This window comes from Rissa tridactyla, chromosome 2 (assembly GCF_028500815.1).
Source record: "Rissa tridactyla isolate bRisTri1 chromosome 2, bRisTri1.patW.cur.20221130, whole genome shotgun sequence".
NCBI lineage: Eukaryota > Metazoa > Chordata > Aves > Charadriiformes > Laridae > Rissa > Rissa tridactyla.
The window spans coordinates 125,420,967-125,447,630 of NC_071467.1; the positions used below are offsets into that span (position 1 = coordinate 125,420,967).

General features: G+C 44.2%; 1 protein-coding gene across 3 annotated transcripts in view; it reads right to left on the minus strand.

Annotated features, from left to right (window-relative positions):
- RARB (retinoic acid receptor beta) overlaps positions 1-26,664 on the minus strand; it is a 333,745-nt gene that overhangs the window by 12,223 nt on the left and 294,858 nt on the right. For all 3 annotated transcript variants that reach the window (XM_054190690.1, XM_054190691.1, XM_054190693.1), the window contains 2 exons: positions 10,649-10,809; positions 2,976-3,152 (listed from right to left, as the gene is read on the minus strand). In XM_054190690.1, coding sequence (XP_054046665.1) covers positions 2,976-3,152; positions 10,649-10,809 — 338 coding nt within the window. The remainder of the gene's footprint in view (positions 1-2,975; positions 3,153-10,648; positions 10,810-26,664) is intronic.

The following is a 26,664-nucleotide window of genomic DNA, read 5'->3' on the forward strand; positions in this document are numbered from 1 at the left end:
CCTTGCGAGGCTTGATGTTGATTTCCCTTCCAGAGATTTTGCTTGTTTTTATATAAAACAATTCTTTGGCCCGTACCCAGCGGAGTTTACTGAGCTCCTTGGCACCATTTCCTTCAACAGCCTGTCGGGGGGGGTTAGGCATCCACAGCCACTGGAACCAACTGAGCAGAGCCCTCAGCAAGCTCTGTAGGACTCCCCATAGCCCAGAGACAGTGCTGGTGGGCGGGTGGGCAGTGAAATGGGGTCCTGCTGGTGGGGGGAGCCCCCATGCTGTCCCCGGGGCTCTGGGGACACGTCCAGGGGACTGCAGGGCAGGGGGACGGGGAGTGCAGAGCGGCCAGGCTGGTCCCCGCGCTCGGCAGCGCTCACACGGCAGAGCACGGGCAGGCACCGGCAGAGGGAAGGGAAACGGCGCTCGCTCCACGTCTCGAGGTATGAAATACATCATTCGAAACAGTCCTCATAATTAGGAGAAGTAGCTCGCTGGGGGCGGGGAATACGCGCTATTAAAACGCTGCTCCAAGTGCTGAAGTTTAGCTGAAATAAAGATACAGAGCTGCACCGCAATTCCGATGATGTGCAGGTGATGAGGGTTTAATGGATATGGGCATTTCACTACGCATAACTGTGCTCGTGGTAATTATCCCTTTTTCTTTTTAAGCAGCACGTAAAATAGCCACATAAAGCTTGTGTAAATTCGCACAGGGAAGTCAGGACTCTTTGTGGCAACCGTGTCTTATCTGCTCCCGTTCTTGGAAAAGCCTCAGCTGCCACGGGTGGCTGTGGCACTCGCTGCACCCTGCTTGCTCGGATGTGTCACCTTTGCCGGCTTCGTGAAAAATAAAAAAAAGAGAACGAGCAGGTGATCGGGAATGACAGGTCTCGGTAAAGTCTGTAACGAGAGCTTGAAGGTTGCCACATGGCCACGAAGTAAAAGTGGTGAACCCTATTAAAGAAGCAACCCTTTCTATCCATTAATTAGTTGAAATAAAGTCACCATTTACCACCTGCTTCATTATTCTTTTTCTAATCTGGCAACTAGGCTTTTATTTAGTCACTTTGATCAAAGGCTGTGAAGTGCCTTTATCTAGGCACTTCAGATAAAAACTGCTAGCAGAAAGGCTACCCCTAAATACTTGATATTATCCAGCCGGTGTTGGGGACACAAGCAGGGAGCCGAGCTGCTGGGGGGACCCTGTGCCACAGGGGCCGTGCAGGCCCCCAGGTTAAGCTCCCTCTACCCATCCCAACAAAGAGTGCCAGGAGCTCGCAGAATCCTGAGCAATTACAGAATTAGGGTATGTTTTATTCCCAGCAGCTACGGAGCCAGGGCACGGCAGCGACAAATAGGGGGTGGCAGCTTAAGGGATGAAGTTTTAGGGGTAAAGCGTTTGGACATGCAGATTCTTGCTAAATCCTGACTCCTCCCCACCATTTTTGGGTAGTTTCTGTATTAACCATTTGTTACTGGTTACAGCAGCAAAGCACAAAGCAGTTCCCATCCCGTATATCTGGCAGAATACACTCGAGGCCACGCCACAGTCTATCGATCACCGTGTGCCTGTCGGGGTAAGGGCAGCGCAACTGTGTCTTATCAGGACGGAGCTGGCGACGACAGGCGTGCAATTGGTAACGAATGGCCCTGCCCCGTGGAGGGACCACACACAGTAACGATGAGATGGTCAAGTCTGACTGAGCGACTGGACGAAGGGGACAACCAGAGGTGAATCTCCAGCACGACAGGGCAACCTCCCCCCACAGGAGAACGATACCCCTTCCCCTCTCCCACCCCTCTTCCTCCTTCATCAATGTCCTCTAGATGCAATTCTTCAAAACAGCTTTTGACAAAACAAGAGGAAAAGGTCACGGCAGTTAGCGTCCTCCTCAGTACGATCCTGTTTGAAGCAATGCACTTTTAGAAATTCCAAGATTAATTACTTCAACTTCAAATTCCCTAGTTCCAGCTCCTGTGTCATGCCAAAAAATATATCTACATATATCTATCCATCCCACAACAGGCTTCTTGGCCATGCTTGGCTCAGTGAAGACCTGAAGATTTGTACTCAGAAGAAAACATATAAAATATGTTTAAAACATGTTGAAATACTGTTTTACTCAAAGTTATTGCTATGGCCAAGAAAAAGAAGCATATTTGCAACTAAAAGCCCAAAGACCTCTAAGGTCTTGATAAAGAAATGCTGAGATCCCAGAGGGTTCCTCTGAAGGTCAGCGTGACAGAAACAACCAGAGACAAAGGGAGGGAAGACAGCTTGCCTTGACATAGTGGCAAGGTCTGGAGAAAAACTCCAAGTCCATCTGCACAGTTCCCTGCTGCAGGTTGTATGTTCGCCTATTTAAAATTAAATGACATTTAGCTAAAATCTGTACAGAGTCCATTGCAGAGTCCGCTTCCCCAGGTGCCTGCAGCGCTGGTGAAAGCAGGGGGATCTGCGTTGTGCCTGCCGGGCTCCAGGCACACCAGGTTCCCCTCTACAGCCTGCAAAAATCTCACTCTGAAGATTTGTGTCTTGTTCCCCGAAATACCTCATGACCACAGGTACAGCACGTTGCTAAAACATTATGGAGCGGACCATCTTCTAGGTATCCTTTATACTGAGCATTATGTTTTGGAGGGAGGAGGCAGGAGAGAGAATCAGATCTCTTTTCCACGTTAACAGTAAGATTTTTCCAAAGTTGCACATATTTCAAGTTAGTGCCACAATACCAAAATGTGCCCTTTTTGCAACTATACTGAAATCCACAAACTATAAGGACTTATTTTGAAAAGTACCCATATAACGCATGTCCGCATATGCGATAGAGCCTGCCCGTGGCCACACCAGACTACCCGCTGAGTTCAATTTTGCAACCATAAGGCCAGGACAGTATTTGACCCCCCTCTCCCTGTCGACTACAGTAAAAAAGAGCAATAGAAAATACATTATTAGCATAACCATGATGTTAAAAATACATACCAGTATATCCAGGCAGGCTGCTTTAAGTAGAGTTATCTGGTCTGCAATGGTCAAACTTGTAAAGCCTGGCAATCGCTTTGCAAATTCCACTATTTTAATAATGCACTTTGTTGCAAGTTCGCTGAATTTGTCCCAAAGCCCGAGGTCCAGTCGAACCCGGTGATCTGCGCTGGAGTTCTGGAAAGACAGACAGAAGGCACCGTAAATCAACAACGTCCCTTTCAGTAAATGGTTTTTCAAGGGAAAGAAAAAACAACCGAGTATTCCTTCCAGAAGTACTTTCTATTAACATTCCAGGCATTTTCTGCAGCTTGCTGTTGGGATGATGCTGGTTTATAACTTGGATTAATCGCCTGAAAATTCCTTGGATATTTCTCTGTTACTTACGATTGCAGAGGCCATCTGTACAAGGAATACAAATGAACTTAAACATTTCCAAATGCCACTGTCATTATTCTTCCTTGCCATTATATAATAAGTGCATTGAGAGAGACAATTTACAGTTGTACCCCAGAAAATATAAACGAACAGTGGAACAAGAATATCAGGTCCTCATCCGGAAAAAGCAGCACAATATTTGGAACACAGTTTCACATACTTAAGGTCTTAGCAAATTAGTTCTACTTAATTTATCTGCTCTGTGGCTCTGCAAGAGTTTTACAGCTTTCTCAAGCTACAGTCTCCCATGAATTAAAAAGCATTTTTTTACATGACATTAGGAACACCATGTGCGCTGATGAATGCTATATGCTCATTTGACGGTGTGTCCAACATATACCCTACTGTTTGAGGTGTTACAAGGACATTCCAGCTGCAACTTTCAGAGGCTGTTTCCATATATGCATCTATCTTAATCAAGGCTGTAATTTGCTAGGATGAGTAGCAAATTTGCGTCAAGTTTGTGATTAAACTCATGTTTTCACACATTCAGAATAAACACTTAACCCTTAAAAAAGTTAAACATGTCAGCCAAGAACCGTCTGACTCAGAAGTTACTGTGATCTATCTGACGCTACCCCAACAGAAGATGGGGACACGGGGAGACCTGGTGAGTTGTTCCCAACCCACCCGTGATCGCCGTGGGGTGACGAGAAACGGGTAAGGACAGAGCTCTGAAATACCCGAGGCCACTCTCCTCCTTTCCCAGCACGCAGCATATTCCCATTTTGCCAGCATTTCATCTGATGATGCTGTGTGGGATGCAGCCAGCGTGATGGTCGCCCCCAGTATCTGCTGAACCACCAGGTTCGGTGTGCGTCGCAGCTGCCTTTGGCGTCTGGGCGATCTCCTCTTCATTGCAAGGGGAATCTTACCTGTAGAACTATGCTGGTAATGAATTTGCACAAGGTGCTGAGCTGCAACCATAGAAAACCAAAGGCAGGGTTTCTCTCTTCCACGTCTCATCTGAGCTTGTTGACTAACCAAGAAAGAGAGAGGCATCTCTGAAAAAAGGCCCACCCGCTCCAGTTAGGTACCTAAAGCAGGTAAGGGAAAATCCCCTCAGATGGCAGCTTTCTCCCCAGCTGCAGAGGAAGCCAATGTGATTAGCTGCCTTACCCAGTTGAAGTTAAAATGTTAAATTAACTTTAAAATTCGCGTTAATTGAGAGGAGTCTCAACCTAAAAGCCTAACCGACATGGCAGATGAATAGCCATCGACAAGCATTCAGTTTACACAGATCGCACGTTCTTGGAGGAAACATCTCTAGTGACTCTGCCACCATCGCTGCCGATGGTGAGGATGTCCACCTCCTTGGAAAGCTTTGAAGCCACCAGCTTTCTTCGGTTCACAGGAAGGACACAGGGCCCGAAGAGGTCGACGTGGGGTGAGCTCCGCTTGGCTGTGATGCTCTGTCGCCTGGCTCCCCGAGCTGCCTTCGCAGACGCCACAACCACCATCAGTCACAAAGGGGAAAGTCCTGATGGGTCCCCAAGGGCCCCGCCAGCCCGACATTCACCCTCAATTGCAACAGGGTGGAGATTTGAGATGGTAATATTTACATTAGGACCTTATTGCAAAAAATAAATGGTAACCGTGCTGAACAGTTTGAAGGTGCATACATGCTCTTCCCCGCTCCCCCTCTTTTTAAGGCATAAGAAACTAACTTAATCATTTCGATTTGAATTTTTATTCTGGGAACTTCCTCTTATTTTGTTTTGTTTTTTTAAATGACAGAAGAAAAGATAGGAGAAAATGTCTTTATAATCCTAAACCTAAAGAATTGCCTTCAAAATGGTCCAAAACTAATGGGTTAACAGTCATTGTAATGCCCTTTGAAACATTTCTTTCGGCTACTGGAGTATGCATCCTTCAGATTTATTTTATTTCATCCTCAAGGACCTTGGTGAAATACAGTACATTGGAGGAAAAATAAGATCAAGATGTGCAGTCATTCAGGCTGTAATTAAATTTAATAGGCAGTTTATCCAGTTCATAGAAAGATGGCATAGCAGAGAGCTACACAAAGCAGAGCCTAAAGCAGGAAATCATTTTACAATAGGGTATCCATCTGGAAAAAAAGACGTTGCATGAAACCAGCAAGTGTGAACGAAATCTTCATCAGTATCATATGAGGTTACTTTATCATGCTGCAGTACCGGCAACGGGAAGTTTGACGTGTCTTCTATTAAGAGTAATGCACGGCCGTCTTAACAAATGTAAATCTAACTCACTATTATGCAAACTGAAGAGAAGGGGCAGTTAATAAAATACAAAATAACCGGGTGTTTTATTACGCCGGGTGCCAGATTCCTCAGCGTTGGAGCTTATATGGTTTACACATTATCTTTGAGATGCTACAAATGGAAAGACTTTTAGCATTTTATTTGGTAATGAATGTAGTCGCAAGCGTCACGGAAAATAGCTGGATTTTTAGCGGCGTTTCTGAATATGTAAAACCAAAACTGACTCAATATCAATGTATAGGTTGAACAATAAAACACGGGGTTAATAAAATGCATGTTAGAAGCAGAAACTCTGATTAAATTTGCCTGGGGATCTCCTCTAACCATGCTGTGAAAAAGATGCAGACGCTATGACTTTTCCTGAATATTTTACTGAAGCAGTTTTTTAGGTGTCTTTTCCAGGAGCAGCCTTGCATGTTTTCCAGGCCTTTGCACCAGCGCACATATGGTGGAACAATACTGTAATACACCCTAGTGGCATCTTTATCAGTGGAAAAGCCCAACCTTGCTATGAAATCCAATTAAACAGCCATTTTTGCCACATAAATTGATCCCATTTTTTCCATCATTTTTGTTTTTTCATTGCAGGCTGCTCTATCCCCACATTAACGATACGGGATGAGGTACTCGCAGAAACATACACAGTAGCAGAATCCCTACCGTCTTTAAAATCCACTTTACAAATGAAACAAGGCTCACAGGGGCACTCTGCCCTAATCAGGAACACTTGCTATGCCTCTTTAGTAAAAGCAGCGATGCACTCCAGCTCCGCAGAGCTCACCGAGGAACAGAGCACACGCCTCCACTCAGACCCAGAATCACAAGAGATATATATATGTGTGTGTGTGTATATATATATATATGTATACACACACCTATGTATATTCCTCTGCAATGGCACAGAACAATAGCCGTGTAACTTCTAAGCCCAGCACTTACAAAGGACAAAATGCCACCGAGATGCAAAACCTCTTCGCTTCCAGCCAGCCAAAAGCAACCCAGGAGAGCCCGCAGCAAAGGTTCGCAGAGTCAAAATTATTTTCTGGTTTATCCTCCCTTTATCACGAGGCTGGATGTAACACAGCTGTAGACTTACAAATAACACCAGTCTCAAGGGACAAGCAGTACAGTTACACTCAATTATACTATAAAGTATGACATCTCCAGAGAAATTACTAAGGCACTCTCTCTTACCTGGATGACAGTAATAAAACAGATCTATTTATGATGGACTTTTGAAATCCATTACGTTTAAACAGCTTGCTGATTCTCATCATCGGCAGAACTATACTTGCCACTGCCCACCAAATGCAACTATTAAGTCAAATGACCCAGCGAATTTAATATGAGTGCTATTCTCCCATTATTTTAAGTAGACTTTTATTAACTATGCAAAGTATGGTAATTATTACAGATTGGGACGCTTTTTCTTTTTAAAGAGCAGATGGATATAAAAAAACATAATGGAAAACGCTTCTCCTAAACCATTTTTGAACAGGTAAAAACACACAATGGGGGGAAAAAAACCCCACCATGTAACCTTTCCTCTGGGAACTGCAGGCTGCAGTGCTCAAGAGCGAGAGGAGCCAGATAACACAAGCCAAATGTCGGAACAGATTTTTTTTTTATGACTGTATCTCTGCAAGGTCTTTTTTACTCCACTCTCTTATACTTAGAATTCTTTGCTCTTCTTAGCAACAAACAAAATCGTGTTTTGAATCAGTCCGAACAATCACGTAACCAAAGGCACACAGGGGCTGCGCTTGCAGAACAGTTTCTGCCGGCCTCTGTCTCTATCAGCACGCCAGTGCAAAGCTCATGAAATTCAAGTGAATCCACATTGATTCAATACACTCACTTCTCACCTCCCGCTTAAAGAATTAAATAAAAAAAACCCCTCCAAGGTTACAAAAGCAATCTGTATGCTCTGCAGTGCGAGCGTACCATGCTTCATGACTGCTAGCCTGCAGAACTGGGCATAAAAGCAGGACTGGTGGCAATCTTCTACCCATACTAGTTTGTTATCATCAAGAAAAGTAGAGTGGCATAGGGTTCTAGCTCCCCTTGGACTCAGCATTTAAAAAAAGGGCTGCGTGCTCCTTTTTTTTTTTTGACTTTTGGTCTCTATTTCAAGTGTCTCAAAAGGAAAGTTTATTGCCTGAGCCCTGCCGTTCGATGGTGTTGTCGTCCAAGCACTGAAGCTGTGCTCCTCTGACCAGCACCTAACACCTTCCACCTCCTCGGTTCTCCATTGCTGCAGAAAGGCTTCTCCCCAGCTCCTGGGCTGATGGGCAGCTGGAGATGAAGATGACCCTTATTCCAGCCCCAGCGGTACTCTGTCCCTTCCACTGCTGGGCAGAGACAGTGTTCATAAAAATGAGCTCTTAACACCGAATTCCCACCTAAAAAGCTGGAGTGGTCGACAGACCTCAACTAGATGAGAGATTTAAATATGCCACATTTCACATGGAGACTATGAGAATGCAGCAAGAAGACAGTATTTAGCACTGCGGCTATTAGTTTTGATACAGCTGTTGAAGGAAGCTGTATCGCTCTCAAAGATTCAAGGTAAGCCAAAAATAACTCTTCCAGTATAATTTTGTTATTGCAACTTGTATAATACCAAAGCATGACAAAGCAGCAGGGACTTCAGCCACGTGCAGCTAACTGCTGTGGACTTCCAACAGACCAACGATAAAACCAAGAAATCCCTTTCCCCAAACTGTCCGATCTGGCCTGACATACGCGTGACCAATATCCAGCCTCAGAGAGAGTGTGGTCAGGTCATGGTTACTCGGGACCCATAGACAGACTAGATTCATCCGTTCATTACTGAGATCCAGGTGCTCCCAGTAAAGGCTCTGAAATTCCAACGGGGACATAAACTCACCACAGGGGCCAGCAGGAATCCAAGGACGAAGGCCTCAGTGGTGGGTGTGATATGCAACAAGACCTTCTCCAATTTCATCCACTTGCATCATTTCAAGAACTAAAATACTAATGACACTTAAGCATCCGACACATAATGCAAGCGTATAGGTGCCCAGGTTTATCTTTCAAACCCTCCAGGATGTTTGGCAAGTACCAGTACGAAGTACCATCACACCAGCTGCGGGGCCCTCTTCTAATTCAGAGGTAACACAAAAGTACGTACCGACATGTTCACGTTGGGAGGTACGCCGAGAAGATTATTCTGGGAGAGCCAGGCCATTTGCAAGGCAGCCTGTGAGCAATAAACTCCGGCATGCATACCAGCCTGGCTACGCGTCCCAGCTGCGGACATGCGATCACCTCTCCTACAAGGCATAAACTCACCGTCTTTGAACCGGGAAGATATTTTTCACACCCGTTCAGAAGCGCTCTCATGTTGGCAGAAGTGTGAGAGCCTGTTCGGAAGATTCTATTCACTCCGAGACGGAGACGTAACCGCACGTGCTGAGGGGAGGGGTGGAGGGCATTAACCCAGGAATTTCCTTGAAAAGACACGCTGTGGATCCCACCGTCTCCAGCTTTGCCTTCAGTTATCTCACCAGCTGGCTGCTTTTGAGCTCCCAGCCTCGCATGCTGTGCTAGTCCCCGGGGGTCTGCCTGTGCAATATGTACCAGCAACGCCTACGCTGGCTGTTTTGACAGCATTTCACCCGAGCAGGGATAGTGCCACAGAAGCGTGCGGAGGACAGGCACCTTCCCCAGCACCAACCATTTTACGCGGGTCTCAAGATTAAATGTGAAAAATGTTTGTGAAAATACTCTCAGCAACGTGAAAAACATGCTTTTTTCCTAACGTCACACCATGTATGCTTGCTTTTCTTGCATTTAAACACAAAGTCTTACACCTAGACCTGAGCGTTTTGAACCTTGCACTCTGTAAATAGATGAATATGCCTTAAAACAGCACCCTGCTCACTGAAGCAGTGAATATTGATGCCACACGGGGATTTGCCCAGATGACTCTCTCAGAAATTTAACATTTGTTTCGGTAGCAGAGCATTTACTCAAAACAGAGACCAATCCAGCGATAGAGGTATTCCACCTGACCTCCAGGTCGCAGCCCTCCAGCTGAGGAACCATGGAGGACAAGGACCGTGGAGGCAGGTGTCTCCTTGCCCCATCCATGCCGGTCCTGAACTCCTGGCCTCAGCAGCGAGAGCGCATGCTCGACTACTTCAGGACCTTCTGCAGATCCTTCTGAAACAGACAGCGCTGCCACAACCGACAGCAAGAGCAGACCCAGCAAAGCCATTTCTCTACCAACAGGACTCTAAACATTATTGCCTAACAATTATTTTTAAGCATCTCTTTCATTACTGCATTTGCAAACTTGACACTGAATTTTCTTTCCGAAATAAATAACTAAATATCACAGACTTGCCCTATATTTAGCAACTCATATATGTAGAGAAAAAAATTTATTTCCCCGACTCATCCTCTGGAGAAATTCCTACAGCACTGAACTTCTTGATTGGGAGACAATTTTTCATTTCTAAAAGCAGCAAAAGCGTTTGCTGCTTTGTGGTATTTTGGTAGACTGGAAGAGGAATAAACTGCAAATGAGCATTTTGGAAACTGGTTTATACAGACATTTCATATTTTCCTTGACCTTGGTAGCTTTGGGACTGTCATCAGTAATCCAGCAGCATTTAAGAACTCTCTACACCTGCAAAGTTGTAATCTGCTGACGCACAAGCAGAGATCACGTCTTTGGAAGCCAACAAATTTCTAATGAATGATGGCATGTAATTAACTCACGGACTCCAAGCTTGTCTCTTGGCTGGATTAATCCTTCAGACAGTCTCTCGCAACAACACTAAGTAATGCTTATAGTTAAGTGCAATTTCTTTTCTTTAGCACGTATTTGCATGCATACCTACGTTTTTTTAAGGCTAAGGAGGTGCAAGGAGGGCATCTACTTTTGTATCTGAAGCCTCCAAGGCAAAACTCACATCATCCAGGCATATCCAGAACATATGTGTCACAAACCATACTTACTGTAGTGTATTTTCCCAGCTGGCAGAGAGAAGGGAAGGTTTCCTGGTGAGCTTTTCGGATCTTCTCAGTGAGATCATCCAACTCTGCTGTCATTTCATAGTTTTCTGTGGACTCCTGCTTTGAAGGTTCCTTCTTCTTTTTGTTCCTATCATTTCTGACAGCTAGAGAAAAAGCACAGAGACAGATCACGCGGTTATTCGGATCACCTCACGTTGCTCTTGCCGCTCAAAACACTGCAAAATGCTTTTATTTTAAACGTAAATCATTTTTAAGTGGAGATAAAAATGTTATATGCACAGACAATACTAACACAAGCTTAATTACTCAATGGTAGGAATTAAATTTAATGGGATAATGATGAAACCAAACTTCCCTAGGTGCTTGCTGTGGACATGCCATCACGCTCTCATTTTATCTCCCTTCCAAGAGAGTCTACTGCAAATTCACATGCACTCTAAGTGTCGCAGTAACTTTGTGAGGTGGGAATTTTTCATTGCATCATTACAGCTGCGCACGGTGAATGACGAAGTCCCCTGCAGTGACGCAGTGGGTCTTTTATTGGATGTGAACAACACTAAAGAAACACAGCAACTCTCTCTCTTTTTAAACTTCTCAGTATGGAAGATAACAAAATCCATATTAATACAAACTCCACCAAGCAGAAGTTATTTAAAGGGAAAGTTAAATTTGAAAACAGTAAATGAAAGAAGATGAAACACATTTAACTCAAGATCTGAAGATCAAAGGAGAAGCACAAACACTTGAAAGAGTAAAAATGGCAGTGAAGCTATCTAAAGTTGCTTGCCATCTGCTCCTGCACTCAGATCAGCCTTCTACCTTCCCCTGGCCGTGGGGGATTACTGGAAATATGCATTGTGCAGCACTCGTGCTGTAATTGATTTCCCACATATTTGTGTTTTGTAATAAAATATGACAGCTGCTCCATCACCATGCTACTCTTTGTTCTTTTAATGAAAATAGCTTAATTTTACAAAACGTGCCCAGGAGATAAGTCTATGTCCGCAGTATTGCCAGTACTTGTGAATTTTATCAAGAGGCTTGTTGTTAGCTAAAGCTAACGTCTTAAGCATAACCAGATGCGTAAGGCTTTACAACAAAGCCAAACAAAATCAATCCCTCTCCCCAAAGACTCCGTGTCAATATTAAACGCCCCAAAGACTAAACGCTGCTGGACAAATAAAAACCAATCCTAACATTCAGCGGTGTTCAAAACCTCATGATATTTAAACCAGGGCCCTGAACTCTGAGGGTGCAGCTGGTGGGCTGGGCGCACGTGAGGATGGCCAGGGATTTTAGATGCCAAAGATCTGCCGATTCTTATTTGTACTGTCCCGCCCCAGAAAGCGCATCTCCCTGTGCGGTAAGGAGGGAAGCACAGCAAAAAGGGGAGACACCCAGAGCCACTTCTTTTCCCTCATAGGTTCCCTAGGCCCATTCTCCATGGCACCAAGTCTTCTGTGGTCGCTTCCTCCATGTCTGTCAACCACAAACAATCGCAAAGAGCAGACAAACATTAAATGTTTCAGGAGAAAGAGGAGGTTTTGATACAGGCTCATCTACAGCACAGGTTCAAGATGCGTCATTTCTGAGAGAACATGAAGAGCGACATGGGACAATGGTGGGGCAGAAAAGCAGCAGAGTCAGGGGCATCTACAGAAATAATATAGTATGTGTAACAGAAAACAAGGGGTAGGTGCAGTGAATATTGTTGCTCCTTTACAGGGTCGTCAGGCACATACTCCATGCGATGAACGGCTCTGGTTTTCTCGCTAAAGATTTGACTTTCACAGAATAAGAGAATGGTTTGGGGTGGAAAGAACCTTAAAGATCATCTAGTTCCAGGTTTAGGGGGTGGAGGGTCAGACCTCCCTTTCTTTTTACAAACATCCCCCTAAAGCCAATGCCCCAGTTTGTTCGCTGGACCCCAGGGCAGAGCGCAAATACAGTCTCTTGCATTGAAAAAACACCCAGGACCGACACATACGTCTCGAGTGCTCCAAACTGCCACTGCACTTCAGAAGTAAATCCTAATCGCCGCTGTACTTGGGAGATAAAAGAGCTCCTTAGAAAATTATGTAAACTCCTACACAACCGCAAAGAGCAATAAGCCTTTGTAATAAAGCCCCATTTACTTATAGCTCTACGAGCTGATTGACAAATTTGCCAAACAGGCGGCCTAAAAACTACTTATCTCAATAGCTTTGAACTCCTCGTGGAAGACAAACGTTATTTAGGCCAGGCTTCGGAGCAGCTGCCAAGAGCTCCCAGAGACCAGGAGATAACTCTGTCAGGAACCGCACCACCGCTCCCGTGCTACCCCGGCACAGCTCCCTCTGCAGCTGTACCTGAAGTCCCTTCCCCTCCAAAGGCCACCAGAGAAAACAGTTGCTGGTCAATTCACACCACCAAACTGGCCCAGCTCTGTCGTCTTTCTTTTGGGGCACAAATCACTATAGGGCAGGAAGGGGAGAATTAACATGTCCTGAAAACTATTCACCGTTATATTTTTCTAAAATTTTGATACAATTTTTTCTACAATTCTGATAGCCTTTGTAATAACAATAAAACCTGAATAACGTTTATCACCTTCTTTTATGTATACTTTTTATATTTCCAACATTTGTCTTTGCTAAGGTTGCATCAGACACATCAGTGTTTCTATATTCCCTGTAAGACAAAACAATAAAGTGCTGACATATAACACTCAGGCTCCAAAAATACGAAGAATTGCAGTAACGTTGAACTATTACGCAGATTCAACTACAACTATAATTCAATGCAAAAAAAAAACCAAAAACAAGAGAGAGAGAAAAAGATTGAGACAACACTATGTTTAAAAGAGTTAAATAAAAACATATAAACACACACATTTACCCAGTAAATTTAAAAGCCATCACTGCTCTGGGAACAGGAACTGTCATACCGCATGTGGGAAAGGTTTTCGATTACAGCTTATGCTTATATTACATAAATCACACCTTTTTGTATCTTGATCTTTACATGCATATGATCACATCAATCCCCGATGCAATTCCACTGCCTTTTAATGATGATATGCTGGTGATGAATCTGTGTCACAGTTAATGCTGCCGTAGAAAACTCGGGTTATGAATTTCATTACTTGTGCCACTAAATTCTGACCAAACGGCTGCATTATTTAAGAGCTTCCGACAGGGGACAGTATGGAAGCTCTCTTGCCCTGTGAGAAATACTGGAAGTTAAAAAACCCTAACCAAACAAACAAGGTGGTGGGGAAAGAGAATGAAAAAAGGTGTATCTTTGTACGTGAGGAAGCCACGTCTTGGTGCTGCTCGGACGGCTGAGCAACGCACGCCCACGCCTGAGCACGTCTACTTCAATCCATCTTCCCATGACTGCTCCCCTGTCCCCTTGACACACACGCCAGGACTTGCATTTCCACACCCAGAAACCTCCAGGCAGCCGCGGCAGGGTTCATAAGCTGGCAAAGGCACTTTCCATTGCCTCAGCTTTCAGGAGCAGCCCCCTACCCTCAAACGTCCATCCCCCATAACCTGGATGGTGCAGGGGCTGAACATCATCTCTTCTCCCATCCATTCTGTTCCCCTCACCCCAGGTTTGCCACTGCCTTCCTCAGCCTCAGGCACATTTTTCCCTCTTCTGCTTGAAGCGATGGGTAGGGCATGAAAGCTGCGGGAGGGAAGGATGCATGTGTTTTTCAAGAAAAGCAGGGCCTGCTATAGATGAAACTAAGTATAGGAAAGACACAAACATCTCTCGGAGGACCCCAGTGCTCTCATTTAGCAACCACGCAGCAATTCTCCTGCTTGAGCGGGATCATTTCAAGCATGTCGTAATGCTGGGAATCATCCAGTCTTAAACGTAAGCCCCGCAGGTCCACCAGACTTAGTCACCGCTTGGCCTAAGAAGAGTCTGGGATCCAGCCCAAGACATTTAGGCAGTTTCTAGATAATCAGGTAAAATTTTGGAATAGCGAGTGTTCGTACCCCCCTTTGTCAAAGGTGGCACAAACCCGCCCAGCGAAGAAGCTCGCAACACAGTATTTCCAATTACTTGTATAACCTTTGCTTCCCCAGATGCCCAGAAGATAGTTAGACAGCACCTTTCATATATTATAATGATTAATCAGCTATAAATTCATGACTTGAAATGCTATGATTGCAGTTTTGCCTTTCGGAGATCCCCGTGACCTTTGAAGAGCTCTGTGTACTAGTTAACTGGTTTTGTTCCTGTAGCGACAACTACTAGTGTTTCCAGTTAGTTTGCATTCCTGTAAAACCACACTTCTCTTGTCATTAAATATTTTGGAAGTTACTCATTAAGCTAACAAATCTCAAAAGCACCATAAAGCACATAGAGCAAGTCAGTAACTGCACAGCACTGGGCGCAGGGTAGGTTTTCAAAAAAGACTCCTTTTGTTTGCGAGCGTTGATGAGAAGAGAAATCAGAGGTGAGCTGGGGCAGGGCCGCTGCGGATCTGCCAACTCTCCCCTCCGGGCAGAGACTCGCTCTCCTGCACCTGGGGAAGCCATGGGTCCCTTGCCCAATGCCAGGCAGCCTGGGCTGCCCAACATCGCGGGCAAGTGGTGCCACAGGCGGGTGGTAGGGACAATGGTAAGCACTGCACCCGGGGCTTCCAGGAGCACCAAGCTGTTTGCTAGGGTGGAAACCCGCAGGTCTTGGTCATCTCCTTTACACTCTGACTTCTCCAATTCCAGCAGCAGCTGCTAAAAATGTCTAATTCTGGCAGAAGTTAGCAGCTGTGGACCATTTCAGTCAAATATGCAAAACACTTATTTATTGCCACTGCCAAGTTTGATCCCTCAGGATAAATGCCCCACACATACCGTGCGTCATCCTTCTCCCCATCATCCTTCAATAAACTGTGCTCAAGGTGACAAATGGCAGCCCCTAAGGACGTCTTTCACAACAGCCACCTTGAAAAACTTCGAACCAAGAGAGATTTAGCATCCTCGATGCCACTGCTCCTGCTGGACCAGGCTCTCCCACCCCACGGACAAAGCCAGCATCCAGCTGCACATCACACATGGCTCCCATGCCCAGGAGCTGGTGGAAGAGGGCAGAGAGATGAGGGACCTCAAGGAGGTTGATTTTTCCAGAAAAGGAACAAAATAACCATCTTGAAAGCAAGACAATCACACTTGACAAACTGACGCACCACCAATTCAGAATGGTAAGGCTCCTGTTCAGGTTTTAGCAGCAATGCAAACGCAAGCCAAACATAGCATTAAAATATGCAGAACACCAGGTCGTTAGAAATAGATTGGCTTTCCTAGGTCGTGATTTCCAGATGAAATAACGTTTTCTTTTAGGCAAAACTGCTCGGTCTTTAAAAAAGAACAGGAAACTATCTTAAAACAAATCCCCATGCCAAAACTGAGCTTTGACGTATGGAGAAGGATCAGAGGCAGAGCACGTTTCAAATACAAAACTCTCATTTCTAATGGACAAAGCCAATAACAAGTACACAGTCATGTAAGGGGCTTCGAGTACAAAAGCGAAACACACTGGAAACTACATATTTTGTAGCTGATTCAGAGAAATCAACCATGTCAGCTGTCGGGTACAATTGCCACAAGAAAGCATCTCAAATTAAGTGAGATAGTATCACTCTACAGACACGTATCAAAATTAACAGGGAGCACAGAGAAACAATCATGGAAGGCATTTCATAAGCACCTGGCACGCTATCGTTTTTCCCCAGGCACAGAGCGAGCACATATATTACAGAATTCAAGCCCGCCCCTGGTTTCCTATTGAGAAATCACGTTCAGCTATGGCAAACGCGCCCCGACCAACGCTCCAGGACCTTCAGTTCAACAACAGGGAAAACCACCCCAAATCCAGGGGACATTGTCCTGCCGGCTGCCTTCATGTACGCTGGCTCTTCCAGCCACTGGTGGTAGTTTTTTTTAATTTTTTTTTTTTTTTTTACGAAGGTGAATCTGAACTCTGCCTTACTGCTTTGTATTATTCATTACATAATTGCTCTGTTTTATTAGAAATATGATCTATTATAACCTTGAATACGGTAACTTAAATGACATTGAAAATTAGATTATTCTGATTATTAGAGAAGTGAGAAAGGTACTAAACATTTGTAAGGCTGATAATCAATCAGTGTATCCATCTGAGTGCAATAAAAATCAATCAGGAGCTAGTGCGTTTAAATCTAATTTTTTAAGCATGACATTTTCTTCTGAGTTTCTTTTTTAAATGTCACCCTCTTCTACAACAGTGATTGATTCTATCCCCAGGGACAGTTAACTCCAACTGTTTTATTCATTGCACCGAGCTCTTGTATCCACAGTCTTTTCTAAATATCAAATTAATGACAACAATAATATTTTCATCAAAATGTGAAATTCAGAAATACACATTCACGGAATCAAAAGAGCAAGAAGCACGATGGTACATTTAAATTGGTTCAAATATGAGGGACCCTTTAACTAGCAAGTGGTGTGCTTTAACACAGAAAATTGTGGAATTTTGTGTCCCTCCACTTCTTCCCCCCCCCCCCCCCCCCCCCCCCCCCATAAAAGACAAGGCCAAGGATTTGCTTGTTTAAAACATAATTCATTTAGAAATGTTTCAGTAGTGAACAATGAATCACTAGCTATAGGGAGTCTGTGAGTAATTACCTATGCCTCCAAAATAACCTTATTAGGCTATTGTAAGTATAGGGGAGACCTTTGATACCTATAGCCTAAGGGCCTCTATTTTTCCATTCACGCACAGGGGATTTATATGGTTATATCCTATTATAACCGACGAAAGCAACACATCTCCCATTTATGTATGAGGATAACTGCGGGGTTAATATATCAAGAACTGAGTTATAAGAACAGGTTTCATTATATGAATGAAAGATACAAATGGATGCTCTACAGCTTTATTTAACTGGCCTGAAACTTGATCTGTGGTTTCAAGGATTCCATCAGCCTGAAAATTTTATTTTTGACATGAAATTTGGCACCTGATATTGTCACATCCCTGAAATATTAGTAGATGGAATGAGCGAAAATGGAGCTTCTAGTCCCTTGAAGAAAAACAATACTAACTGAACTCAGATGTAGGACCAAAATTGGCAAGCCAATGCAGAATAACAGGCTGAGAAAAATAACCCTTGAAGACAGCTAAAAGATATGGCTTTGGTATTCTTTTTTTTTTTCAAATTTATTTTAAATTATTATTTTTATTATTTCACTTTACTATCATTTAAGGCCTTTTTTTTTTCTCTTTTTGATTTTAAGACATCCAGAAGCAAAGCCAACATCTATCACACTTTGGATATCTAGAACTGCCAATCCAAGATGTGAAACCACAGCTGAAGGTAAAAAAAACTGGTTCTAAAGGTGCATTTGGCTTGAATATTGCAGATGGCTCCATAAAGTGCTTCAGCCGGAAAAAAAAAACCAACAAAACAAAAGCCCATAAACTGTTCCCAGGTCTATGAATATACCAGTAATGCCTACCTTTGTATTGACTATAGTATTTCAGGACTGCTTCAAGTTCTGCAGAAGATGGCAAACACAATAACAACTGCCTAAAGAATAAAAATAGGGACTCCAGAAATACAAATGAAAACAGGCCCCCCCTCCAAAAAGACCAGGTCCTAAGAACAAATCAGTAATTAAGAAGTAGCAAAACCAGAAAGAAAGCAAACAAGTCGAACAAAACTAGAAGAAAATGTGTTTGGCAGCACGCGGGCATGGGCTGGCAGAAGAGACGGAAAGGGGAGCAGCTGAGTTGGAGCCAGGATGTACAGAGACCAAAATCCACACCAGGGGCTGAATGGAGAGCAGACGACTCCATCTGCCTTACCATGTCCCTACACATTGCAACCAAAGTAGGAGGAGAGACTGGATTATACATTTAATGATAAGCTGTTTAAATAGTATTTGCCCTGCGATTTCCATTTTCAAAGTGCTTTAATATCATCAACTAATTGCCAGTCTGAAATAGGATAATGCACATACCCTTAGCAGCTGATGCTTAAAGAGCTACTGAAGGTTGTTAGCATTAACAATTGCAGGCAGAATAGATCATTAATATTTCCTATGAAGGCCCACCAACATATCTGCAATGGAAACAGCCTAGCTATACACTGACTAAGACAAAATTTACTCACTGATATGTTTCCGTCTGTATTTCACATAGGCATCACCTCAAGTTACTTAATATAGTCAGAAATTCCCATCTGAGAGATGGAGCATCTCCATAGGCAAATCCCACAATGTCCCCATGCATCTTGCGCTGCCGTTGAATTAATCTCCACATCTGTCATTCCCTCCTTGCTCATGCCCTACCCCATCTCTCCCTGTATTCTGCATGAAATCCATCACTTCCTTACTCTAAATGTAAAACCTGCAATTTTTATTAAGAGCTACCATGCCACCTGCAACAGGTTTTGCAGAGTAATAGCATCACCCAGTGGATATTGCCAATCATCCCTTTTCCCTGCCCAGTGCAGGAATGGGAAGGAGCTTTGGGAATCAATCACTCCACCGTGGGAGGTTTCCCAAACTCCGGGGGCTTCTGCGGCTATCCCACCTCCCAGTGCCAGCCTATGGAAGAATCCCCAAGAAACTAAAAGCCTCAGGGAAATGAAGTATTGTGCTTACTGTCTACTGTTTCAGCTTCAAAATCCCAGTGGATTTACTAGTAGCTTCTGTGGCAGTCTGGATAAAATTCTGCATACAGCTGGTTAAACTGAAATACTCTGGGGAACAGAAAGATGGCTTTTCTGGAATTGCAGTGTCTTAACACATTAGCTAAAAATACACAAGACCACAAACACAATGTGATTATTCTTTCTCTTCCTTACAGCTGAAGTGACCAAGTCCGTATACAGCAGCTGAAAACCGCTTCTAAATACTAAGCCTGAAATTAAATTTCTATTAAGCTATAGGGCATTTGTTTTACCACAGGCTGGGTAAAGAAAAAACCTCTAAATTTCAAACTCTGAACTTTCAGTCAGAAGTCACTAAGAGGCCATTAAACCTGTCTCGTCTGATTTCAGCTGTTCAAGTGCCCTTTCGAGCTATCTTCTCAAAGCAACTGCCCTTTTGAGCTACAATCTTGAAGCCTAGTACACTAACTCTTTATGGATAACCAATTACAGGCAAAAATACCCCGAACCTGACCTTTCTCTCCAGGGTCACCAAAAGGTAAACCAGTCTCCTCATCTACAGATATTACATTAATTTCTTTTAGGAGACAGTCATGGTAGCACGATGCCTCACAACTGGGAGAAGCTGGGGTTATCCAAAGTCATCAATCCAATTTTTTGGGCATTATCCAGGACTGCTGATGGCCAGGGAAGCGCACGGCTGTACACTAAGACTAGACACTGCACCCTGTTCCTGCCCGCTGCCTGGCCTGACTGTAGCACTTCGTTCACTTCAACCTGCTGCAACTATTTTATTTCTCACCCTAACGTGCACAGAGGAGAAGAACACGACTTGCTTTTTACCTAACGGGAAAGCTACCTACCATGACAAATTGCAGCCTCTTTCCTGACAGCGCCATTAACGGACCCCTTCAACAAAACAACTTTCCATAATAAGGACATTAATTCCATGTAATGAATGAGTCTCAGCTATGGGACAAATCTAGGCGTTCTGACTACATACGATAAAACAGACTTTAGGGGACAGCAAATGGAAGGGCTACAATTCTGTCAGGGGAGAAAAAACAGGAGGTGAGCTGGAAGACCCCCTTTCCCTTTGCTCACACATGGCCACTCGGCTCCCCGAGCAACGGCTCCCCAGAAGGAAGAGCAGAAGTTCAGGAGCAACACCGAGACGGCACGCCACCTGCATTTCTGCCTTTTATTACGGCTGGTTTCATGCAGTGAATGCAGTTTGGCTTTCCCCAAACAGGGTTCAATCCTACGTTATTTACCAGAATTCAAAATAACAGCCTCAACTTATCACCACCGCTGTTTTTGTCTTGCAGGGGTGCTGTTCCACCGATCACAGAAGAGTCCTATTAGTGTAAAACTACAGTAGCGTAGTAGGAGATCAGGTCTAATATCTGTACCTGCAGATGGATAACACCGCATTCATATCTAAGTTTCATTTCTTTGTTTTGCCCCCAAGGCTAAATTTCACATTTGTACCTCCTGGTGCCTTGTGCAATTGTGTAAAGGTGCATCGAGCGAGCGAGCTGCCAACTGACAACACATCTGAAGAGGCTTTGCGTGCACGGTGTACTTCGTCAAGCACAAAGAACTCACTGCCTCCCGTAACCGTAAATTGAGCTCATGAAGGCGGAGGAACAGTTGTTCCCGGCGCGTTTTAAGAAAGGGAGCCGTAGTCTTGAATCGCAGCGTTAGCCCATGTTACAGCCTCGGCAGCTTGCAGCCCTGGCCTCCCACTAGGCCAGGGATAATAAAAGCAAAGAAATAGCTCAGCTACTATTTACCTATTCCTCTGAAGCTAATGTGGAAAACACGCCATTATGAGCTTCCGCAAATTCCTTCCGAAGGACAAAGGCTTGTTGATACTCCTACTACTAAAAAAAAAATTAAAGTAAAATAAAAAAATTAAGATCAAGAGGTTATTTCCTGGCTCCTGAGGTGCCAGGGCTGGTCCCTGACGTGGTGGGCAGCGGGGATGCGGCTCCCCAGCCATGCTCATCCTCCCGGCCTGGGCTCTGCTCCCAGCCGGCTGGAGCTGAACGACCTGCTCCATCAGGAGAGGCAGCCCAGGAGCAAGAGAAGGGAAGAACTGTGTTACTTAACCAGGTGGACGTAAAAGCTCCAGAAGATCAGCCACAAAATTCACTGTTTAAGCCTCATATCCATGTGCGGTCCAACGCAGCTGGTGGGCATGTATCGGCACCTGCCCATGGGCTTGGTCTGCAGCTGGGGGCGATTTTTTCATTAATAGTGCCTGTCATTAGGATTGTTTTGCCGCAATACTAAAAGAATGGTTTTATCAAATGGTAAAATAACATGCTGAAACAACGCTATTGCATCCGACTGCATTTTAGCGTGTTGTTTGCTTCCTCTCCCTTCCCAAAAGCTGAGCAATTGGAATAAACAGTCTGCAAATCTGTTGATTTGTTGTTGGGGTGGGGTACTTATTTTATTTTTTTTTAAGATTGCATCATCTTTTTTTTCCACAAACCATAACCTAAGGAAAAAGAAAGGAGTGAGGTCAGGGGGTTTTTTCTTTTCAGGAAGGCCAAGCCAAGCCAGCCAGGAGCCTCCGGGAGTGCCGGGCTGGCATCATCACCAGATTCCCGTAAAAGCCCTGCTACAGCTGGCAGCTGACACAGGTAGACAAGTTTATCTACTTTATTATCTCACTGCCCACCCCAAAATGCTACACCGTCGAGCAGAGACACCTGAAATGCCTCTGGCGTCCCAGGTTTTCCTTCCGGCAGGATGGCCCTTTCCATCTGTGCGCAGCGTAACTCATCGCCGAGCCCCAGCGGGGCTGAACCTGCAGCCGCCGAAGCCTGATCTCGCAGCCGGGATCTCTGCGCCTGGGATGGCAGCAGGCTTTCACGCGACTCTACAAAGCAAAAAATGCGCCTGGGAGACAAAGGCTGTTGCTTGTGTGTTTAATAAACACTGCTCCATCCATAATTCACACGCGGAAATACTGCTTTTCATCTATTAAAGCAGGCTCTCCCGACATCTGTACTCCTCTGCTTTATGTAGCGGCAGAAGCATCATGGCATTACGGGGTCGAATTCCCTTAACACACCTGCAGCAGCCTCAGCTGTTTCAGCACTCACGTTATGACATGAATCACTCCACAAGCCTGCACCTAATTATCAGACTGTCTATTTTGATATATTTTATCTTTTATATACAATGCCAAAGAAGTTCTTTAAAATACGTTCCAACTACTCTTTCATTTAAAAAAAAAAAAAAAAAATTGCTTTCTTGTCTGGGACTTAAGTTCTGAATAAGCAGGAGTAAGTGGACCAGATTATTTAAAAATAAGGCGTGCTAGTAACTACAGGACTGGCTTAAAGAGCTTAATTCTGCCAGACAGGGTCAAGCAGCATCAAATCCTGATTTCTCCGTAAGATCTTTTAAATATCCCCAGTAAAGCCAGCACGTAACCTTTTCACATGAAGTGCTTTCACAGCACACCAGATCAGCCTGATGTAGTGATCATACAAGGAGCAAAGCAGACAGACACTTGTTTCTGGGAAGCACCAAGATACTAAAAAAAGCAGCCTTTTTATTGCTGATTTGAAATCAAAGTGATTACTGAGGCCTCTGCAACTTCCAGCGCAAGACTTACTGCACACAAGGGAGTTCATTTTGAGAAGGCAAACAAGCAGCAGGTCACCACAGAGTTAACTCAATAAAATAATAATTTCTACTTGGATAAACTGACCTAGTTTTCCCAGACTTCTCTATGAAAACAAAGGATGCAACTTGGACGTGAGATGACGTCTGAAAGGGAAGCCAAGGGCTGGGGTGAGGCGTCTGAATTCAACACGCAGCTGGGCCTTACTTAAATGAGGGTGGTGGTCCCCAGTTGACATTACAAACAACTACCCAGCATAGGATTAACTGGCATTACTAGAGATTTCTACCCCCATCTTATCTCATTGATGCCAATGACAAATCTTTCATGTCCTTCAACAGGGACTGGGCCCTGAACTCATCATATACAGGTTTGGTACCTCCTTCCAGCTAGGATGGTCTTCTCCAAGACTGTGGCAAGCACCTGATGCAAGAAGCACTTACAAAAGGCTTTTTATGAGGTTCTCAGGATATTGTTCCTGGGCTACAACGACCGTGAGAAGCACTGGCTGAAAACTCAGATTTCCGAAAGCAGAGCTTTGTTCAGTTCCTGAAAGAACCTCCCCAACCAGCTGCAGGACTGCCCCACCAGCCCCAGGCTGTGCAGCAGACACGGCGCACACAAGTCTGCCGGGGCCTGGGACACACAGCGTGGAGGGCAGGAACTGACAAGGATCCCTCCTGGCCCCCTTTGTAACTCATCCCGAGACTGTGCAAATCTGAACACAACACGATGCTGACAACTGGGCATTTTGGGATTCAACCCAGCGTTATTTTCCAGCGAAGCTCTGTTGTGCTGCAACACCTCTAACCAGTGCAAGTTAAACAATTCGCCCAGAGAAAATGTTCACTGAAGGGGAAACATAAAAGTATGCACAGAAAGAGGCCTGACTCCCCCTCTTTTCTAATCCATCACAGAGCATTAGAGATTAAATACTCATTAAAAAATATATATAATAACCTGTTAGGACAGGATATCTAGTGATTCCTCTTAATTGCCTTATTCTTCCCACATCCTGATTTCCAGAGAATATTTTAAAATGTTCCTCCTCCATTACTGCAAGGCCCATTAACCACAGGGTTATCCTCCCACCTCACTCCCCCCATCCACGAAAGCAGACCCCAAAACACATGGGGCTTAATATTGCATACCCTGTGGGAGGCAGCTGATGTGCCGGTATGGTTTTATATATGTTTACGCCTTGCCATGCTTAAAACTCTAGTGGGAAAAATGTTCATAATAAACATGTGCATAGCTGTAACTGACTTAGAAAACAACTGGAAAAGTTGCCAAGAAAAGGCTTTGACGTTCTCTTTAGGACAAGCAGCACTTAAGCTTTCTGCAGAATTAAAGGAACAAAATATTTCTTCTTATGTGTACTTTTTCACTCTGTTATGGGAGAGGGTTGAACACAATGGGGTTTCTTTAGCTTAGTATCAACCATCTTCTTGCCTTTGTTCTTTTTTATTATGCTGAGTCTTTTCAGCTTAAAATTGTTTTCTGGGTGTTCTGATTTAGCAGCAGTGTTCACCTGAAGAGGCAATCAAAGAGAAAAAAAAAGTATGCACCGAGCTTCTCCTCCAAATTACAAGAAGGGGCAAATTGAGCACCCTTCTTGTAGAAGGAGGCTGTCAAAAGCCTCTTATGAACGAACAGTTCTCCATGTCACTTGTAACAGGGATCTGGACTGCACGGGTCTGATTCCTGAGGTTCTCAATGGGATAACCAGACGGCATGGCGCTATATGTGTGGACTACGAGACCAAATACACACTGAACTCTGAACTTCCACATCCATCTTTATGAGACATTAATTTGAAGCACAAGAGCCCTGGCTTGCTCCCTGCCCAACAAAGACAGACCAGTATCGCCAGAGAGTAACTCAAGCTTCACTAATCCTAATGCTCCATCTTCCAGTATCAATGATTCTTCTGGATCAGAAAAAAACCCACTTTGATAAAATTTCAGAAGTGACAGTTTTTTGAGCAGTTCTTCTCCACTGTCTCTCCACTAGAATCAAAATAAATCATGCCATGGGTCACCCAGAAGTGCTATGGCAAGTGAAACAGGGGGAAGACAGTCCTTGTACGTAAGGAGCAGCTCACGCAGCTACGGTGCAGTAAGGGATGCTGAGCACGCAAGGTGCAGCAGCTCATCACATAAGGACCTTCATTCACTGCAGATTTGTCTTCCTGGGCTGATGCCTCCTCTACCGATGCCCCTAGGTTAGAAAATAGCTAAAGCCTGTGCTTATACCAAATTTTTAAAAGGTAAAAAATACATCTCAATCTTTACTCTGCCACGGGGACATCCTCTAAAAGTACACAACATAAGAAAGCAAGTAAAAGTACTATGCTTCACAAGAGCACATGTAACTTCTGGATTCTTTGAAAAGTAATACTACTCCCCATAAACTCCTGCAATTCCTGGCAATTTCCATTTTTTCCACCTCTCTTACATTGTGTTACTATTTCCGTAATGCAAACTGTAATCAGCTAGTTGGGAGTCAGAATCATAGAACAAAACCCAGAAGAACAGAATAAAACCAAAGAAACCAGAACTTTTTTTCAGGAGAGATGGGAAGAAGCAAAGGATTTGCAGCAGCACCCATTCCACCAGGGCTGACTGACAGTGGGAAACCTGCTAACGATGGAAATAGGAGAAGATGGAGCAGGTGAAAAAGGTGAATCTAGATCAACTGGTGGATCAAGGAACGACGACCTCTCCCGCTCCTTCAACCGCGCGGTGATGTCTTCACCAAAACTATGTGCTGCTGCCAAGGGAGTAAAGCACATCTCCCCGCCAGAGAGGCAGCCACCCGGCACCCCTGAGCCATCTGATGAATTGCACGTGTGCCCGCTGCTGAAGGAGGGAGTGCGGTGATGCCTGCAGCATTTTTAAAAAGCTTTCCCTTATCTTCCAGTATCATTCCATTTAGTATTCCTGTTTGTGATGTTTTAATCCACCCTCACTGCTAAGTTTTCCTATTTAATTCAATGCAGTCTTCCCAGGCTCTCAAGTTTTACGGTTCAGAGTTCCCCAGGTTTAAATACATCGAGTTCTGCCTCCAAGAAAAGACTGATGGTGGAGCATCGACCTACTTAACATGGGAAAAAACAATCCCAAATGCAAAATGCATGACGCAACCTGCTGGTAATCCCTCTTCCCACACGTTTAAAGACGAAAAATGTTTAAAAATATAATGCATTGAAAATGATACAAACGTAATACGCTTTGTTAGTCTGTCATTTTAAATGGTTTGTAAAGTCTTCCCTCAGAGGACTGGACTTAAATCATTCATTAACTTGAAGCCGATTGCCTTGTCCTGGGAAGGGGGAAGAACATGGATTTCTCCGATGTAACCCAATTTCCTAACAGAAACAAAAACAACCTGATGAAATTCCGTTACCAAAACCATCTATCATACCCCAAGCAGAAGCGTAAATAAACTAATTACAAAATGAGCTCCGTCAGCAAAATCTAACTTTATGGGGAGTTTTTAAATTAACATTTCACTTGCTTAAAAGTTTAAAAAAAGAAAGAAAGAAAGTAAGAAAAGAAAAGTAGGTCAGCATGTTTCCCCAGCATGTCTTTCTGACTCCATTAAAACTGTCTGTCAGATGACTAACCATGCCTGTAATCCAACTAAAAGCATGTTTGCTTTCTGTTGCACTTTTTGCCAGGGGAAAGGAAGAAT